The sequence below is a fragment of the Fundulus heteroclitus genome, chromosome 23, assembly GCF_011125445.2.
Source record: "Fundulus heteroclitus isolate FHET01 chromosome 23, MU-UCD_Fhet_4.1, whole genome shotgun sequence".
NCBI lineage: Eukaryota > Metazoa > Chordata > Actinopteri > Cyprinodontiformes > Fundulidae > Fundulus > Fundulus heteroclitus.
The window spans coordinates 8,145,547-8,165,572 of NC_046383.1; the positions used below are offsets into that span (position 1 = coordinate 8,145,547).

Genomic DNA, 20,026 nt, shown 5'->3' on the forward strand with positions numbered 1-20,026 from the left:
CATTATGTAGACTTCACATCTCTGTATCCGTTTGTGAATGCTAGCTGCAGCTATCCACTAGGCCATCCCGAAATCATATGCAAAGATTTCGACGATCCCCGTAGCTACTTTGGACTTATCAGAGCGACCGTGTACCCGCCTCGTGGTCTGTTTTTTCCCGTTTTGCCGTACAGGACCGCTACCGGTAAACTGGTGTTCACACTGTGCCGGGCTTGCGCTGAGTTGAACTACCAGACGGGCCCTTGTACCCACTCTGACCAAGAGAGAGCGCTAACAGGTGTATGGGTAAGTGTGGAATTCAACAAGGCTCTTGAGCTGGGATATAGGCTTGCTAAAATCACTGAGGTCTGGCATTTTGAAAAACAGAGCAGTTCAATCTTTAAACCATATATCCACACTTTTTTGAAGGGTAAACAGGAAGCTTCAGGTTTTCCCGCTGAAGCTACGGATGAGGAAAGTCGTTTGAAATATGTGGCAGACTACAAACGTGAGCAGGGCATCCAACTAGATGTACGTAAGATTGAGGTGAATCCGGCTAAAAGACAAGTTGCTAAATTGTGTCTGAACAGTTTTTGGGGCAAATTTGCACAGAGAAATGATTTGGCTCAGACAAGCATTGTGAGCGAGCCCGAAGAGTTTTTTAACTTCCTTTTTTCAGGTAAATACGCAGTCAGCTACTTTCACTTCCTGAATGATGAAATGTGCATGGTTCAGTGGAAATACAGCAAGCGTTGTATTTCTCCACCCAACAAGGTGAATAACGTCTTCATTGCTGCCTTTACAACTGCTCATGCTCGTCTGAAATTGTACACCTGTCTTGAACAACTTCAGGACCGCGTTCTGTACATTGACACCGACAGTCTGATCTATGTGGTTAAACCGGGTCAGACCTCCCTCAAGCTCGGTAACCTTCTGGGGGACTTGACTGATGAATTATCAGGTGATTTTATACAAGAGTATGTCTCCGCAGGCCCAAAGAGCTACGCTTACCAGACCAGACACCGAAAACAAGTGGTGATGAAGTTTAAAGGCATCACTCAGACTCATCAGTGCAGTGAGAGGGTGAATTTTGACAGCGTGAAAGACCTGGTAGAAGGTTATCTGCAAGGTTCTACAGGGGATGTTTTACAGGCTCCACAGCACACCATCAGAAGGAATAAAAGGAGCTTCCAGCTTCAAAATGCAGCATTTCAGAAAAAGGTGCGCGTCGTTTATGATAAAAGAAGGCTTTTTCCTGATGGGACAACCCTTCCATTTGGCTATTAAAAGGTTAACTGTGGGGGAAGAAAAAAAAAAATGTCTCTCTCCCATGAAACACAGGAGGTTGAATTCGATCCTAGATTCAAAACCCCTTTTTCACTTCTAATAGCAGGGCCGAGTGGCTGTGGAAAATCTTTTTTTGTTAAAACTGTTTTGCAGAATTGTAACCATGTTATGGATGTTGTTCCTGTAAATATTGTTTGGATTTACACCTGTTTTCAAAGTATGTATTCTGAATTGCAGAAAATGAATAAAAAGATTAAATTCATCGAAGGACTACCTGATTCTTTTGATGATGAAAATCTGTTTCCTCCTGATCAAAATCATTTGGTTATTTTAGATGATGTAATTTTCCAGGCTTCGGACCATCCGGAAGTGGTGAAAATTTTCACTCAATATAGGCATCATAAAAATATGAGTGTCATAATGTTAAGCCAGAATGTGTTTCATCAAGGTAAATACAGCCGTACCATCAGTTTAAATGCTAATTATATGGTGCTGTTTAAAAACCCTAGAGATAAATTGCAACTAAATATCTTAGCCCGTCAGATATTTCCGTCAGAGAAAACTTTCTTTATGGAGAGTTTTCAAGACGCGACCAAAGATCCTCATGGGTATTTAATCGTGGATCTGACTCCCACTTGTCCAGATCGTTTCAGACTGAGAACCGGAATGCTCCCAGGTCAGTGGCCAACTGTGTATGTTCCTAAATTGCGTTAATTTATCATGTCATCTCGCATAAGAAGAAATGTTCCCCTATTTAGGGCGCTCTGTCAAGCAACGCCTCAGAAACGTAAGGACATTCTAACCCATTGCTCACCTGACTTTCTTAAAGCCTTATGTGAAATTGCTCTAAATGTCCTAAAGGGTAGCGTGAAAATATCTCCTTTTCAACACAAAAAACTGGCAAAGCAGAAAAAAAATCCTCAGACTGCTGGCTGATAAAAGAACCGGTTTAAAACGCAAGCAGTCGGTTCTGAAAAATCAGACAGGCGGGTTTATTCTTCCCTTGCTGAGCGTCGTCGCGCCTTTATTAGGAGAGGTGTTGGGAGGTGTCATCAGGAGATGAGAGAAAATGTCTCTTAGGACTGCACAAAAGATGTATCTGGTTTCACCGCATCAGTTCAAACGTTTGATCCCGTCAGAGCCTTCCATCAGACAGACGGCCGAAGAGGATTTGGACTCCAAAATGAGAGAGATACTGAATGAACCGGGACTGAGTTCTTATGAAAAAATTAAAAGGTACAACGCTCTGTTACAGAGATATCTCACTCTGATGAAGCAGGGTCAGCAGGACGAACCCCAGGTGACTTTAAATGTGCAACGTGACCCTGTGCCTGGAAATAATGAGGCTGGCTCTGCTTCTAACGGTTTTACAGCCTCTCCTGCTGAATTGGATCAGACCGCTATCGAGGTTTTAAGAGCTCTGCCTAACAGAGATCGCAAAAATGCTGAATACATACTGAAAAGGTTAATGCACGTCGGTACGAGTTGGACTTCGAAAGGCGAATTTGTTTATCGCGATCGTGTGATGGGGGGTTCACATCTGGTTGATTTGCTGAAAAATCTTTTGCTCCCCTTTAAGAGGAAAACACAAACCCAGGAACCTGTAGGCTGGATCCCGTTCATGGCTGTCTTGAAGGAGTTAAACATCCCCGTGTCGTCAGTCAGTAATCCGCAAGCTCGTGACCAATACAGAGGCATGGCAGAAGCGAGTGTATTGGAGAAGAACAAAGATAAGCCCGTCGTGAAACGAAAAGGAAAAATTGTGCTGTCCCCTAAATTCTCCGGAATAGACTTTGAGCATCCCGCCCCTGAAAATGGCCGTGCTCGAAGCAAGAGAGTCAACATAACCCCTGCATGGTTGAAATTTTCACCCTAAAAGTCTGTATGAAATAAAAACTGGAGAAATGGATTTGTAATAAAGAAAACTTTAATGTTTAAAATTATTCATGTGAACAGTGTTTTTATTTTAGACAAGTTACAGCTTGTAACAATCTTTAAACATTTGTAAAGAGCAGGTTCCGTGAATAAACGAGCACGAGGCCCTATTTTTATTACAATTCTGATACTTTTTCACAAAATCATAAACCATGACATCATTTTCATAAACGTCATCGCGGTAGGTAGCCAGTATGTCATGCACTGAAAGCCCACAGGCTTTATGACACAGATAATAAACACAGTGATGACCGCACACGACGGATAGAGTGTCTTGAAGTTGACGATTATGATACAATATTTTAGAGGATCTATCTTTCAAAAATGTCACTATGCTTGGTGGATAAAATTCAAAATCAGGGCTGAATCCATAAGAGTCGAAAAAGGTGGCTTGATCATTCTCCAGAGTCAAAGCTAGCCAGTGTTCTCCAGGCATGTGTGAAGGATGAGTGTTTACGATGAAATAGGCCGGTCCTTCGTATGTGCGCTTCAGCAGGGGGAGTTGATCAGATGCCCAGACGCCGTGAAATAAATCCCCCAGGAGATGATGCATCAAATTCTCGATTTGGTGGTTATCCATGTTTTTAATAAAAATCCACCAAGACCTGCCTTTTTGAGTCGATTTCCAAAATTGAATCGTAACATGCGTACACAACGAGGGTGGTAGTGTGAGGCAAAGGAACTCGGAACCTCATTTCCAGTCTCAAATTCCCATTACACACCGGGGATAGAGCGTCAGCGTCCTCACTCGGGCTCAGATTAAAAACAAACAGGGAGTAGCCTTCGTTAAATTCCTCACGAGCAATGCTTAAAGGAAGGTCTTTTAAATGACGACCTGTAGCGGTGAACATGTTGTAATATTCCCTCACTGAAATACCATTATTGAATTGAGGTTGAAACGCTTTGGCAGGCACCTGTCTGCCATCTTTGCAGAGAGCTAAATATTCTACATCCATATGCTTAAAGTTGAAAGGTGACATGCTTCTCCGGCCTGTGAACGCTTCATGATCAACCAGAGCTAAAACTATGTATCGCGGTAAAGTACCCAGAAACAGATTCTCCTGTGTACATATCCTGGAATTTTCTGGGATAGAATATGTTTTCACGTTCACGCGGGAAAGTGGATATAGAGCGTTTCCTCTCATTAATGCTGAAGCGTGACCGAGCCGGATAGCCGGGGAGACTGAAACTTTTTTCACAAATAGAGAAGCCCCTAGAATTTTCAGTCGGAAGGTTGAATCACGAGGTCCCATCAGAGAGAATGCATCGCTAGCTCTGGTCAATTTAACTCTCATGTCGACAGAGTTTAATAGGAGTCTTTCGCAAAAGAATATATCAGCGTGAAGCGGTCCCATCAGGTGTAATTCCCTTGAATTAGCGGTGAATGAAGCTCTGCGGTTCATACCCAAGTTAGGACCATCTGACATAACAATAGAATCGATTGCTCCAGCTGTATCCTTGTAAAAGAGACCTGCGCTAAATTGACTCTTTAAAGTATCTTCTGAATAATTGAGTAACGTTTCAATGATGGCCCTGTAAGGATGAGTCGCGCTACTCTGTGAAATTAACCTATCTCCCAGCATAACGTCGCATTGACTGAACATTGTATTCAGAGGGTAATTTATCAGTCCGACGGCTGCATCATTAGCCAAGTTGCTCCCGTCTGCGTTGGTAATTTGTAGACGAACATGAAGCAAGGTGTCGTTCAGATCCAGGTATTTTTCTCCATCTCCGGGGATAAAGAACTCAATAGGCCCCGTGTCTGTAATAGCTGACACCGGTAGTATTTCGGTGTAAATCTTATCTTCCACAGATAGTTGAGTCATAGGGACCGTGAAAAGATCCAGTTCGGCCAGGGTACATTCTGATGATTTCTAAAGTAAAAGAGCCATGATTGGTTTTTTAATTAAAATACTAAATCAGTTAAATATATCCTTGCTCGCAGCAGACTTCCTACTCCTAGGCTTGCTGTTGCGAACTGGCTTCTTCTTCCTCCGCGGTGCGAGTTTATGTGAGCGCCAAGCACGTTGCGCACGTTGCCCCGGAGGTCGCTTTTTAGCCCTTCTCGACAAAACCATCACCCCTGACCCCTCCTGGTTATTCACACCTGTTATTTTGGTCATTGCTTTACCTATGACGTCTGAAGCAATGTTTGTGGCCGCCCTTTTCAGATGGGGTTTCGCTATCGCGAAGCCGGATTTAACTAGGGGCGATACGAAACGGAATAGTTTTGAAAATATGGATCCAATCCCCCGCCCGTACATAACAGGAGCGCCATAGAAACCTGGTAAAGCGCCCCCGACCTGGCTCTGGTAATAGGATATGAAACGGTGTGGGTCCTCTCTCAGGAAAACCATGTTTTCTAGATTTTTTATTTATTTTCCTTCTCGCGTTTTACAGCGCTTAAGCGGTGCTGATACGACTGAAAGCACTGCTATGAATGATTCCAGCCGCAGTCCGGTGTTTTTTTATATGCATATTCTGTTTTCATCTAAACGCTCGATGTGAGGCAGCGGGTCTGAAATGCAGCTTCACAATGCACTTTCCGTATGTAAATTTCACCGGGGTGTTCTGATCCGTTTTAATTTCAACTTGTATATTCTCAATGTGTTTCTTGGCGACAGGAATATAGTACGGTTTATGGAAGATTTCAGTTATAACATCCCCAAAAGAACCTCGGACCTGAACGGTCCGCAATAGCGGTGCATGAATGTCGCCCACCATCTGTGAGGCAACAACGTCGCTGTATAAAAACAGATGGTAGAACCCAGCCCTAAAATCGATAGGGTTAGGGGCGTGCCAGTGGTCGAATTTGACCCATTTTCCTGGTTCCATTCCAAGCATGTATGCAATTGGAGCGGGAAAACGTAGGTGGTTCTGAGCTCCGGCTTGAAATTGGAGTATATTGGCCGTTCGGTTGACTTTGAAATAAATATCAGAATCTATCTTTCTCAGATGGGCTTCAATCTCTGTGATAAGCTGATTCAAATTACTGTAGTAACCGTTTCCAATCTGTACGCGCTGGAATTTTTCCTCATCCGCTTTCCGCCATTCAAAATAAGCATTTTCTGAGGGGACGTTATGCCATGTGTGAGGGTATGAAACCTCCGTTAAAGCCACCTGCCAGTGACCTTGTAAATTAATAGGTTCGGCTAAATCCACCCGGAAACTAGATATGCTATTATCCTTAAAAACATCAACGCTTGCATTGGATGGTAGCGTCAGATGAAACCCTTGGTCCTCGGCCATACGATCCATGGTGCAATCTCAACCCTCCGGAGAGCAGCATCTTGCTTTATACATCACGCAGGTCATCGGCTTTCACCCAGGTGTTGAATTTCTCAGGCCAATTTTTCCATCGTACTAAGACCTGTCTGACCCCCCGAACGGTGCGTTTGCCCAATATTTCACCCACTTGATACATTTTGTTTTTCGACATTTTTACCTTTTGAAGCTCCTCCGTGTAAAAAGAACCTCGGACGGGTTCTCCGTCTAAATCTTTCAGCTTGAATACGGGAGGCGATCGTTGTAACGCTTCTGTAACTGTAAAGATTTCATCCGTGAAACTCTGTTCATATTTTTTGTCAAACACTCCACGCACTTTCGATATTCTGACATGATCACCCTGCTTAAACGCCATCTTGAGTTTTGTGCAGCGTTTGGAATTGGTCCCGTACAAATTTTGAAACACCTGAAAAACGTTAGTAGCAATGACTTCCACAGGGGCCATTTTAATACTCGAATGATAGCTGTGGTTGTAACTTTTGACCAGATCCTGAAGCACGTTTACATAGCGGAGAGTGTTGTTTGCTGTGAAATATCTCCACATTCTTGATTTTAACGTACGATTAAACCTCTCAACCACCGAGGCTTTTATTTCACTAGCTGTGGAAAAATGTTCAATTCCGTTTTTATCCATTAACGCTCTGAATGATTTGTTGAAAAATTCTTTACCGTCATCAGTTTGAAGTTTCTTTGGAACCCCGCTCTCCCTTAAAACAGACTCGAAAGCTGTTACGACATCGGACGCTGTTTTCCTTTTTAAAACTCTGACGTAGGCTCTTTTGGAGAATACGTCAATAACGGTTAATAAATAATTGTAGCCGTCGTTTTCTTTGGATAAACTCTGCATATCACAAAGATCTGCTTGAAACTGTTTTAGAGGTCTGGTGACGAACACTCTATTTCTAGGAAATCTTATTCTCGCTGGTTTATGTAAAGAATATGCATCTTGTTCTGATAAAAAGTCTCGAACCTTTTCAATTGGGACCTTCTTACCAGTTTCACTTTCCATACCCCTCTGTAATCTATCTACTCCGCCAAAAGAACCAGGGTGGGCAGGTGTGTAATATACACGTTTCATTAACTTTTCTTCAGCCATACCTTACCACATACATGTAGTGATGCTAAATGAAGGAGAAGACGTCTGTATTCAGGGTTTATATATTTTTTTATTAACATAATCAGGAAAGAAATTACATTCATTTATTATACCACTAAGTAATTGTAAAAAAAAAAAAAACATTTTTATATACATAAAGAAAAGATGTAGAAAATAAAACAGACACTCTTTTTTAATACGATGTCACTAACTAGTTTAATATATAAAAAGACATGAGAAAACATGTATGCATTGGTTTCAAGACCCTCGCCAGTAGTCTGTGATGGCATCAAGTTGTTCTTTTAGTTCACAGTTTTCTTCAACCAGCCGATCATACCCGCCATATATTGTATTAAATACACGCTTCACCATCGTTAATTCATACAGATACGCTTGTATGACAGCATTAACAGCCTCGTTGTCATGATGGATGTTGCGAGCGGCTAGAAACTGTTGAACTGCATCCATGAAACGTTCGTTATAAAGTACTCGCAATATACCATAGTAGTTATGTTCGTAGAGCTCGTTCTCAAGCAGCTTCAAGCGTCCATGCTCTTTTTGACTAGGACGGTTATTAACGCTTCCGTAACACATTTCGTGCATGTATTGTCTGATCGCAGCGGTCAAAAGGCGATACAGCACAGTTTTCACCGCTTTGATGAAACCGAAGCGAATCCACCCATCGTTTTCATCTGCGCCGCTCTCATCGTCTGGCAGGGTGTCCGCAGGTGGCGACGGGGGTGCCGAGGCCGATTCCCTCTGACTCTCAAGGGCTTGCGTGTCCGCAGGTGGCGACGGGGGTGCCGAGGCCGATTCCCTCTGACTCTCAAGGGCTTGCGTGTCCGCAGGTGGCGACGGGGGTGCCGAGGCCGATTCCCTCTGACTCTCAAGGGCTTGCGTGTCCGCAGGTGGCGACGGGGGTGCCGAGGCCGATTCCCTCTGACTCTCAAGGGCTTGCGTGTCCGCAGGTGGCGACGGGGGTGCCGAGGCCGATTCCCTCTGACTCTCAAGGGCTTGCTCCATCGGGGGTGTCGGATCTCCATGGCCACAGGGCAGGTCTTGGGAAAGCGGTGGGGAGGCAGGAAGATTCACCACTGGTGAATCTTCATCCACGGTCGCCATCTGAGGTAGCGAGGGAGTAAACACGGAATTGTCACTCCTTAAAACAAAGATCTCTTGGTATAGGTCGAGGCCTTCAGGGCGAGATCCGGACCACTTCATGGTGTTTCTCTTGGTGAGGCTGCGGTTGAACGAGAGGGGTACAGCTCCGGGGGCAATTTGTCGTCGTCCAGGGACCCGTGCTATTTATATACAGAGAAGGGCGTGGTTAACGTTGAAGGGGTGGTATTGGCAGTTGTGAGGGGTGGGTCTAAAATGCAAGCGCTTTCTTGACCCCCAAAATGTCCTTCCAGTTGCGGCAATCGCGAAAAAGCGTTGAAATCTGGTCTGATATTGCAATCATCTTATCACGCCAGGCATCAAAGGGAATGGCTAGCAATGTCCTGAAGACTCCACATTGAGAATTATAATAATCCAGCATGAACATAACCGTCTGTGTTTTATCTTGAGCCTTTTTGAGACTTGCACGGAAAAACCATCGACCGCTAACCCCCGTCTTCGACTGCCAAGTAGCTGAGAAGATCCTATTTCCTGAATCATTGTCAATTTCATTCAGGTCGGTCAGCACTCGTTTGCAGCGCTTAGCGGAGGGTGAATCATTGATTCCTTCCTCGACTTGTTGACGTGGCCGTTTGCTCCGTTTGGCGGGGGGTGAATCCTTGATTCCATCCTCGACTTGTTGACGTGGCCGTTTAGCGGGGGCTGAATCCTTGATTCCATCCTCGACTTGTTGTCTCACAGAGGGCCCTGCTGGAATAGGTTCTTGGGGGTTTAGTCGGATGAAGCTAGTTTTTCGTCTCACTGAAGGGCCTGCTGCTGGATTCGCTTCTTCAGGGGCTAGTTTGCGAAGCATGACGAGTTTCAGAACAGCCCAATCGTTTGATGTCAGCATGCCCAAGGAGTTGATAGTATGCAGCTCGTCACCTTCATCATCCAATTGAAAGAGGTACATTTCCCCGGTTTCATATTTGAAGACGTACCCCCATTTACCGCGGGCTCCATAGGGCTCCAAAGACCATTGTTCTTGCAGACGCTGGCTCGGAGGCATCTGAGTTCTGCATAAAAACAGCGTAGCCTTGTGAGGGGTATGCTGAGCTTGCCAAAAATCGCTCTGATCATGCCAGATAGTGACGGGTGTCTCAGCAATGATGGGTTCAATGCTGGTTCTTCCTGACGCCATGTTGAAAAGGATTCAATCACTATTGAGGCTTGAGAGAGGGCCTGATATTATGACAACCGGGGCTGGGGTGAAGGCGGTGCGTGTGAACTCCGGATGTGGGGGGTGGGTGTGAACTCCGGATGTGGGGGGTGGGTGTGAACTCCGGCTGTGGGGGTGGGGGTGAACTCCGGATGTGGGGGTGGGTGGGTGAACTCCGGATGTAGGGGGGCAGTTTTTTTTTTTTTTTTTTTTTTTTTTTTTTTTTTTTTTTTCCCGAGGGCCGGGACAGCGACCCCTGGAGGTAGAAAGCGGAACATCCGGTTACAGTAGAAGGTGGGACATCCGGATAAGGATGTGACGTAACATCCGGTTAAGGAAGGCGGGACTTCCGCCGGAAGTGGAAGGCGGGACTTCCGGCTGTCACTTTTTGACAGGTGTGAAATATAGGCGTGGTTTTGAGTTTGATTGAAGGATGTTACATATTTTTTTCAAGAGTTTTCCTGTCATTGAAATACTGTTTGTCTATCAGACAAATTAAACTTCAAGAATATTCTGGGAAGGAAGAATAACAATGTTGTCTTCAATCATATGAGGTTAAAAATATATTTCTGTATTTTGTTAAACTGCTATGAGATGTCTGTTACTAATAGTGACACTAAATAGTAGTTGTAATCATTAATTATATATTGCTAAATAATGAGTTTATTTCTAACGTAGATGTTCCTAACTTAATTTCATTTGAACCAATATACCAGAATAAGCATGGACGTTTAATTTGAATGTTGCGTTGCCCTTGTACTGAGCTGTGGTATACAAATGAATTTGAATTTATAACAAAAAATAAAGCTGTTTTTAATGCAGGAACTTCAAAACAGATCCTATGGAAGATGTGATTGTAGCAATAACAGCTATGTTATATATTAAATCACTTAAATAATGTTTGTTCTTTTACTTCGTCTGGAATGGAAGGCATGTATCCTTTGCAGCTGCTCAGTACAGATGCTGTATAACCATGTGAACTGAGTGCATACATAGAAAATTATGAAAGCCCTGTCAACAGAGCTAGTTCAAAATCTATAATACACAGTGGTCAAAAATAAACTGCATATTTCATTGCTGATATACTATTTTGAACACAGTTTGGATTTTTGAAACTTGTGAAAATCCCACATTTTGGGATTTTATTTAAAATAAAGAAGTTATAGTTAAAATTCTGCTTCATTCTGGTTCTTATGTTTCTGATTTTGAAAGCATGGAGTAACCCTTATTCAGACACCATCCTAGCTTCTCCTCATCCCATCACACACATGGACATAATCACTGTTTGGTGGGCCTCATTACAATAACCTCTGGATTAATTTTGTTCAAATGCTCATGGCTTTAGGACTAAATAAGCTCTTTTTGCAAGAATTACACATTTTAATAACTTTTTTTCAAGCATAAGTTTCAAAAGTCTAGGTAACAAAAGTTACATTTCTCAGCTCCTGTCATCGGTACACGACTTATTGATCCTTAAAGAATTGGTGAATATATGTTTCAGGTTCTTAAAAGTCAGAGATACATATTGATTATCTTGATTGTTCTTGACTGGATCGGATCATATTCATTAACTGGCAGTAAGATTTCATGTTAGCAACATTTCCTATCTATGCAATATTTTTCCCCAAAGGTTTTAGACTTTAGTTATGTCCTGTCAAGCTGGCCCTCCACTCATTTTTAGTTTCTCACATTGGAAGATATAAGGTAAAAAGTATTTTGTAAGTTTAAAAGGAAGTAAAGCCTAAATCCCCATTACTATAATTTTCTGAACAAATGAAGAATTGTTTTCATGGTTCATTGTTTTTAAGTGATTTTTGGCACAGCAAAAGCTGGGAAGGTGACAGCTTTTTAAGAGCACTGTTGATAAATCAAAGACTTTCCCCACAATATAGTATAATCACTTAGACCAAATGTCATTTCTGAAAATACAGTGATATGTATTTCAACTGGATGCAGGTCGATATGTTGGTTTGGCCATAACATGCTGAGCCTATAATTGCAGCACACCCCACTGAAGTGTATTTAAGACATCATGCTGCTCACCTTATTCGCAAGGATAATATGATTAAGAGCCACCTATAGTGCTTTGTGCAGCGTGTGTGTGTCTGTGTGTCGTTGCCTGTGTGTGCGTTTGCATCGAAACTGGTCAGGAGCCAAAAGTGCCATCTTAATATGTGTTTCCTGCGTGTACCCCCCGCAGGTCTGAAGCAGCGCGACGCCTGCGTCATGCAGAGCCTCACCTTCAACCGGAGCCAAATCATCAGCCAACTATCACCCTGTACAAGGTTACATTAACACTCTGAGGTGTCCAATCGCATTTTAGACTTTATGCACTTAAGAGGCTAAGAGCTTAGCTTGCTGTACTGTGTATAACGCATAAGCTTTTTGATGCAGCTCTGATCATGCAGATTCTCGTAAAACGTTGTTGTTAACTAAGTCCTGAAATAAATCTGCAGGCATATAAAACATGAAGGCCTTAATAAAAAAATACCCAGACATTGAAGATGATATATAGCCATATAAATTACACGAGACACTTAGTTCATCAAGGGTATTTAATGAGCAAGATCCAGGTATGAGCCATTACTCCTAATACATTTCTTTCATTAAGTCTGGGAAGTTTAAAAACAGAGGAGATGAAGTAAGAGTGAAAGTAAGGTGAGAGGGAACGTTAAGGCAATGCTTTAATATTTAACATGAATATGTGTATGTTTAACGAGCTATCAGCTCAAACTGTTTTAACGTCAAGAGAGCAGCCGGGAGAAGGAAGCCAGTTTAGTGTTGTGTTTTGAAGGTGACCATGAAAAAAAAGCTACTGCTCACTGATTTATTTAAAGTCAATTACGCTGTGCATGAAATGTCTTAAAAGCTCAGCTACAGCAGCAAAAATTATTAAATTGCCTTTAAATTCTCTATAATTATAATTATCTATAACATTATGTCTAAAATTATTCATATGGAAAATATAGGATTTAAGTAATCTAACTGAAATTTTAACCTTTTTGTTCTCTGTCATTTTCTCTTCATAGAAGGTACACCTGGTCTTGGCAATCTGTTAGCTGTGACATCATCCAGGGGAGGCAGATCATCCACCATTACTATCTAACATAGAAAGGATTCCTAGATCAATGTGTGCTTCTGTGCTTTCTGTGTCTCTGCTCTGTCTTCTCTAAGCCCCAGTGGGTCGAGGCAGATAAGCGTTCACACTGAGCCTGGTTCTGGTTCCGCTGGAGGTTTTTTCTCTCTGTTAAAGGGGAGTTTTCCTCTCCACTGTCGCTTCATGCATGCTCAGTATGAGGGATTGCTGCAAAGCCAACAGCAATGCAGACAACTGTCCCTGTGGCTCTACGCTCTTTCAGGAGGAGTGAATGCTGCTTGGAGAGACTTGATGAAACCTGCTGGGTTTCCTTAGAGTGGAAACTTTTTGACTAATTTGTATAATCTGATTTAATTTGACTTTGGAAAGTGCCTTGGAATGATGTGTTGTGAATCGGTGCTGTACAAGTAAAGTTGAATTGAACTTTAATTTTGCCAACATTTTTGTTCTAGGAAAGGGTAAAGTTAACATCTTGGAATGAAACAGTCAGAGTCCCAACTTGAATCTGATAGAGAAACTGTGAAGAAAACTAAAAAATAGGACGAAGGTAAGGAAGCCTCCCAACCTCAAAGCCTTGGACTTGAACACCAACACATCAAACCATGCATCAAATGTGTTCAGCAGTAATACAAAGGTTTGTGTTTTTATGCCAATTAAGGTCCTTCTTAGAGACAAGATTATACATTTTTCCAAATGCCGTTTTCTTTTTTTTTTTCAAAACTGATACACCTTTTACGTTTCATTTTCTATTGGAAATATACTTTATGGTTGATATCAAAACTTGTCTAAATATTTTTTTTCAGGAGTATGAATAATGCTGATCTATAAATCACCATTATCATCTACATATACATCTACAGGAGCCAAATTGTGGCAAAACTCTGTTTCCCATTCAGGCCTTGTCCACACTGAAAACTCTGATCAAAGTGGAGATTTGGGAAAATCCAGTTTTTGTGTTTGTGTGTGTACATGGTGATAATTTAATAGAAAACTCAACTCTTAGTTAAATAAAGGAGATTGGTGTTTTTTGCTCAACCAGCAGTTTATTAATTCTTGCAACAATGAGAACAGAAGAACATAGTGTCAAAAACCCTCTGCTCCGCCTCTGTGTCTGTTCTGCTCTCCTTACAACAGAATGTCCCGTACTTATATTGGTGTTCTTCAGTCATATAACAGCAATGAAACAATAAAACAAAAAAAAAACAAGAGGCCTGGAAATCATCAGTTTGGCTCTCATTAGTAGGCCTTTTAAACTCATCCACAAGCTTGACACCAGAGATCTAATCCTTGGACCTATGAACCTAAGAACTTCATGGATAACTATACTCTTTCTGAATTTGGCAGATTATGATCTCCACTGAAAACCTCACAGGCTTTTAATGAGGTATCATAAAATTGACCTTGCAGGAAAGCAAGAATGAGCAAACTTTATTTGAATTTATACAGAACATCAAACATAGAAGTTACCTTCAACTTTGTCAGTCAGTAAGGAAAGGCAGAATTTTGGGGTCCCGTGCATCACAGTCTACGACAAATAATGTGCCACTGACATTATCCCCTTTGCAACCATTGTTATTTATGCAGCCCCTTAGAAATAAGGAACTTTACAATTAAACCCCACTTGAGTGCTCTGCTTCTCCACTTGGAATACCTGACGTCGTCAGAAGTTAAGAAAAACAGGAAGTACAAAGCTCTGAGCGCATATGTTTCACCAGCTCGTCTGTGGAGGGTGGTTTTATGGTGCGTTCCATTGGGCTGGGAAGTTGAAACTAACAAGTCACAGATTACATAATTTCCGCCTTTTAGCATTCCATAGTTCAAATGGTAAATGTACTTGTATAGCACTTTAACTAGTCCAACGACCCCAAAGCACTACACACATTCACGCCCTTACAGTGTTGTCACTATGTCTGATGTATAGGTGAAACAATACAATTTTCTGAGCCTCGCCTCAATATTTATTAAAATAAACACTGCAAAACTACATCAAAACCTTTTTGAAAATATAGGAGAATCCTCAGACTTTGTATATCCACATCTTGACTATAGCTGCAGCACAAATCAACAAATCAACGCACAATTGTTGATTTGGTTCACACGCTTTCTGCTTGTTTTTTGTTTGTTTTTTCACAAACCCAACTGTTCCATTACTGAGGTGCAAAGCTGTTTTACACTGTCCTGATAAGGAGGAACCACGTGGTTGTTTTGACGGATTCAAATTGGCTAATATAGGTTTTAGCTTTGCAGTACACTGCCACCTTATGCGACTGGAATGTTTAAAACAGCATTCAGTGGCATATTTGTGTAAGATTGCTTCTTCTTATCCAGAAACTCATTAAGGAAATAATCTGACATGGAAGCAATGAACTTTCTGTAGGAGAATTACTGAACAGTGTGTTCTTTATTTTTCTTTTGCTGTGTATTTTAGCCAATACACCAAAGTTAAGCTTGGATTCAATTCTACAAATCTAATACATGCAGGTTTTATATATATAAAAAAAAGTCTGTGTTTGAAATCTGTAGGTCATTTAACTGCTATTTTAGGTAAGATTAGCTTTTTGTTTTTACATTGCTATCATTTCTGATCATTTGGATCATGATCATGTTACTTTATTTTCCCACCAGCTGTGAGGCATCAGATATGAAATAGAACCTCTGTAATTGGGTCTTTATTTCCTTAACTAAGTTATGTCAGCCAATAAAAACACGCCAGCATATGCTGGGACTCCTTGGAGACTTGGTAAAGTCACACGTAAGAGCAATTTGTCTGTGAGCATTAACTTCACACTTTTCTTTCTAGTTTATGCACAGCATGAAGGTGTGCATGTCAATCTACCCTAACCTAGGTAATTTTGTTAAGTGAGTCTTTAAGGTTGTTTGATGAAGGTTTTTATTTTTCAGCAGTGAAATTCAGGAAATTTTACAGAATCTTGGCAATTTTAGGATTAGCAGCGTTTTATTGCATTTCAGTGCCAGGATGGGGTCCTGCATGTTTCTGTGTTGCACTGTGATGGACTGGTGACCTGCATCCCACCTCTTGACCACTGTCCATAAGGATGAATGAGAATAGACAATGGATGGATAATTAGGCATGCAATGGTATGATATTTTTGTATCATGATTAATGTGTAAAAAATAATCCTGGTTATTAATACTGCCATGTTTTAAAAACAAAAACAAACAAAGAGCACTATTACAACGTGGTCAATAAATGATAATACACCAGAATTTAAGGCATTTGTAGCATACATTTGTTGAGATATGAAATTATGAAAATAAGTAATTTCTTGTCTTCTTCACATTTTTTATATATTTGCAGCACATCTTTTTTTTTATAAAAGAAGTCATTTCTTGAGAATGAAACTTTTTATTTCAATGAGAATATCTTTTTGAATAAATTTGAGATAAAAAGTAAATCGAAAAACGTTGAATTGATTCGAATTAAATTTATATTCTATACAACTCCATATGGATTTGATGCGTTTGTAAAATGTTCTAAGGGTTACATCTGTTGTAATTAGGAGCTGCAGTACACATAAACTATACTAAACTTATTTGTATCAAGACAGATAAACACTTGATCACCTGTTCTTAATTTTTTACAAGAAAATGTTTTCTGTGATTTCAGCGACTATTGTATTAACTGAACAAATATGAGACCTACAAAACCACGTAGTTTTGCTCATGGTGCATCCTGTGTCATGATTCTAACACCGGGTGCCTTGATAAACAAAACTGATCCATTTGACAACATCTATTTATTAAATCAACAAATATCTCATGAGTTAATATCTCCCTGGAACACAATGCTCCCTGCATTTACGTAACCTGTGTTTTTTTTACAAGCAGAGAGGAAACTGTTTTAATCTGCTTTAAAATGCTGCATTTGATGTTTTGTGAACAAATTTATGTCTAAAGCACTTACTGTAGAAATTGAATGTGCACCGTGACAATTTATTGTGCACAAATTTAATGTGCAAAAATGTGATGTCTTATCACTGTTCCGCTGTATTGATGCTGTTGACAATAAGAAAAATTAGTCATTGGTCCACTTCGAGCTAAATTATCTTTGTAATCTACTGGCTGTTCTGACAAACATAAGTAAACCCTTGGCTGCAATGTCACTAGAAAAAAATCTAGGTTTAATTTGATATCTACCTGTCTATGTATTTGTGTTATTTAGCTGGTAACAGACAAAGACAAAGCAAAGTATTCTGAAAACTGCATGCATTTGGTTAAAAATTAGCATTAGCTGTAAGGCAGTGCAGGCCCGCTTGAAGCAGGCTATTCTACTCTTCTAGTTATATTTATTTCTGCATGTTAATGTGAGAGACAAAAAAAATCTTCAAGCCTCCCAGGAGTTGTAATAAAATACTAAACCCAACCACACTGCAGAATTCAGTCCTCGGTGGCTCCCTCCCTCCCTGCAGCTTAGGTGATGCCTATTGAAAACTAAATCCCAGTTTATATCTGCATGACTGCAATGGTAATTTAAATGTTTTTGTTAGTGGTAATACTAACAAAAACATTACAAGAGCAGCCATTGCAATCGGGATCAATTTTATTTCTACGCTAGATGTTCTATACTATCTGTATATACTTTAAATTCATGTTACAGTATATAAATAAAGGACTTGATAATGGAATGCATGTAAGACCGATTTGAAAACTTTAGATTTTCCTAATGTAAGGCCATGTTTTAGCTTTGTTTTTGTAAGTCAGTTGTTGAACTGCAACATCGACGAGGCGGGGAAGGCGCGTTTGGCTCTTCTACTACTACGGCAGCAGGACCGGGTAAATACCTCTTGTTGCGCTAAACCTTATTACTACATCATGATGCACTGAAAATGGGGACATTTCCGGGGACAGGTCATCCAAAATGGGCACTGTCCCCGGAAATTAGGGACATCTGGTCACCTGACTTTCCCCGCATACTTTGAAAATGACTGAGAGTCACAAGAATTGTTTTACAAGTTTATCATAAGAAGAGGACGGCTTCAAAAGACAGAAATAAGACCAGATTTTATGTGGGAGATTTTTTTTAGAGCAGGGATGATGGTCTTGTTCATGTGCAGTTATTCAAAAAGGAATTGGCCGTTTCTTACCTACCTTTCCGGGCATATCGTCCACTCTACCTTTGACTGTGAAATTCATAAAATTTTCCAATTCTTAAGAGGTGAAATCATCTAAAAAAAAAGTAGTTTTTCTAAAAACCTCAAACATTAGTTAGAGAATGGAGTCTGTTTCAAATAAAGACTGGTACCTCAGCTTAAGGTTAGAAACATGACAAGACATTGTTCTCGCTCCCCCAGCGAATGACGTAATTTTGTTCTCCTAGCCCCGTCGTTGAGGGTCTCCCTGCTTGTTCTCAACACATCTGGGCAGAACTTTTTTTCTCAAGGGGTGTCCGACTACTATACTGTGTTTAACAGGATTAGAAAGGCATGTTTGGGTTGGAGAAGCGGAAATGTCTCACATCTATGGAACTGCAGTCCCGCAGTTCTACTCTGATCATTTAAGAGGTCAAACGTGCCAATTCTGCTCACTTGCGGCGTTTACTCTCTAAATTATCCGGGCGGGGCCCTCGTAGCGCCACACATCCCCGGTGTTTGCAGTCTTTACAAACAGCGGCAGAGCACACCTGTGAGCTAATGTGTGTCTGCTTCTCAACTTTCAGCTCTCCGTGTGTTCGGCTCTCTGTGACTCCCTTCCCCGTTCTCCCGCCAGTCCTGAGCATCTTGTGCACTATGTGTAGACAAAGCCAAACAAACTTTTTCCGTGTTCATCCCACTACTCAACTAAGAGAAAAAAAACTCCCTGTTGTTGTAGAGTATGTTGCAGCCTTTAGAGTCAAAGAGACATTATCTTCCAGTTCTTGCAGGTCTGTGTTGTCAAAAGGAATAAAAAATAGTACAAAGGGCCCAGCATCCATTCATACGTTCCCACCCTAGTGCCCCCACATGCAAACACTCCTACCCATAAAAAAAGGGACGCAGTACACACACTCGCACTCACCACATACATCCTATACTCCCAGGTCCAGGCACTGGCCCCCCAGAAGGGGACCCAACGCACACCCCAAGCCCAGACCCTGACCAGGCACTGAACTCTAGATGGCAATCGGAGAACAGGGGTGTGAGAAAGAACCCCAGCCTTCCTCTGTCTGCTCAAATGTCGTGTGGTTGCTTGTTGTCAAGTGCGTTTAAAACTGGGAAGGCCGAAAAAGGGGGTCCCCGGCGCAACATGCTAACAGAGCAGCCGACAGAGACATGGAAGACTTTTTAGCAGAAAACATTTAAGCACAGACGCTTATGAATGGGAAATATCGGCGGGTTGGATCAGAATATTCAGATCCGTAAAATACGTTGGTATCGGAGCCCAATACAATATTAGATCAGATTGGCATGAACCCTATCTGCAAGGGTGCGAAACGTATTTTCCATTCATTGCTTTAATCTTAGTCATTGTCCCAGAACCTACATCAGTCAAACATTATCCTTTAATTTACAGCATTGCTCAGTCTTTTCAGATCCATCACATGTGGCGCATCTCAAAGCTCTGTTCTAAGGCTGCTTTTTTTCTCAACACATATACAATACCGCTAGTTCGGATCATGGAAAATGAAACATTTCCTATGTTTATGCTGATAACTTTATATTTTTATGCCACCACTTAAAAGCAGAATAGCACAAGTTACAGAGTTTTTGCAGAGGTTTGTGTCAAGTTGAAATGACACCAGTGTTATGCACAAGCATGGGAGAAGAGGAAAACATCTGCCGCTGCGACTACACAGGTCTTTTGTTTAGAGACGTAATAAGAAAACCCGTGTTTTCACACTAATGCGTCAATGGTAGTGGAGATTCAACAAATTAACCAGGTCAGTGACAGCACGCAGCACGTTACACCCACGTGCACGCCCAGAAAATACAAATCACTCCCTCATGAACTGACTGAGAGAGTCTATAGAGGCAACTGCAATAAATAGAGGACAGCTCATTTTACATGTCGGATAATTGTAAGGGCATATATG

The 20,026-nt window shown here is 41.3% G+C and overlaps 1 protein-coding gene across 1 annotated transcript; it reads right to left on the reverse strand.

The window, feature by feature from the left end:
* Positions 1 to 7,573: 7,573 nt before the first annotated feature.
* Positions 7,574 to 9,395, reverse strand: LOC118557391 (protein IQ-DOMAIN 14-like). The gene is made up of 2 exons (XM_036127328.1): positions 8,580 to 9,395; positions 7,574 to 8,519 (listed from the first exon to the last, which is right to left on the reverse strand). The coding sequence occupies exons 1-2, from the start codon at positions 8,801 to 8,803 to the stop codon at positions 7,841 to 7,843; spliced, it is 903 nt and encodes a 300-aa protein (XP_035983221.1). The 5' UTR covers positions 8,804 to 9,395; the 3' UTR covers positions 7,574 to 7,840.
* Between the last annotated feature and the right edge of the window lie 10,631 nt (positions 9,396 to 20,026).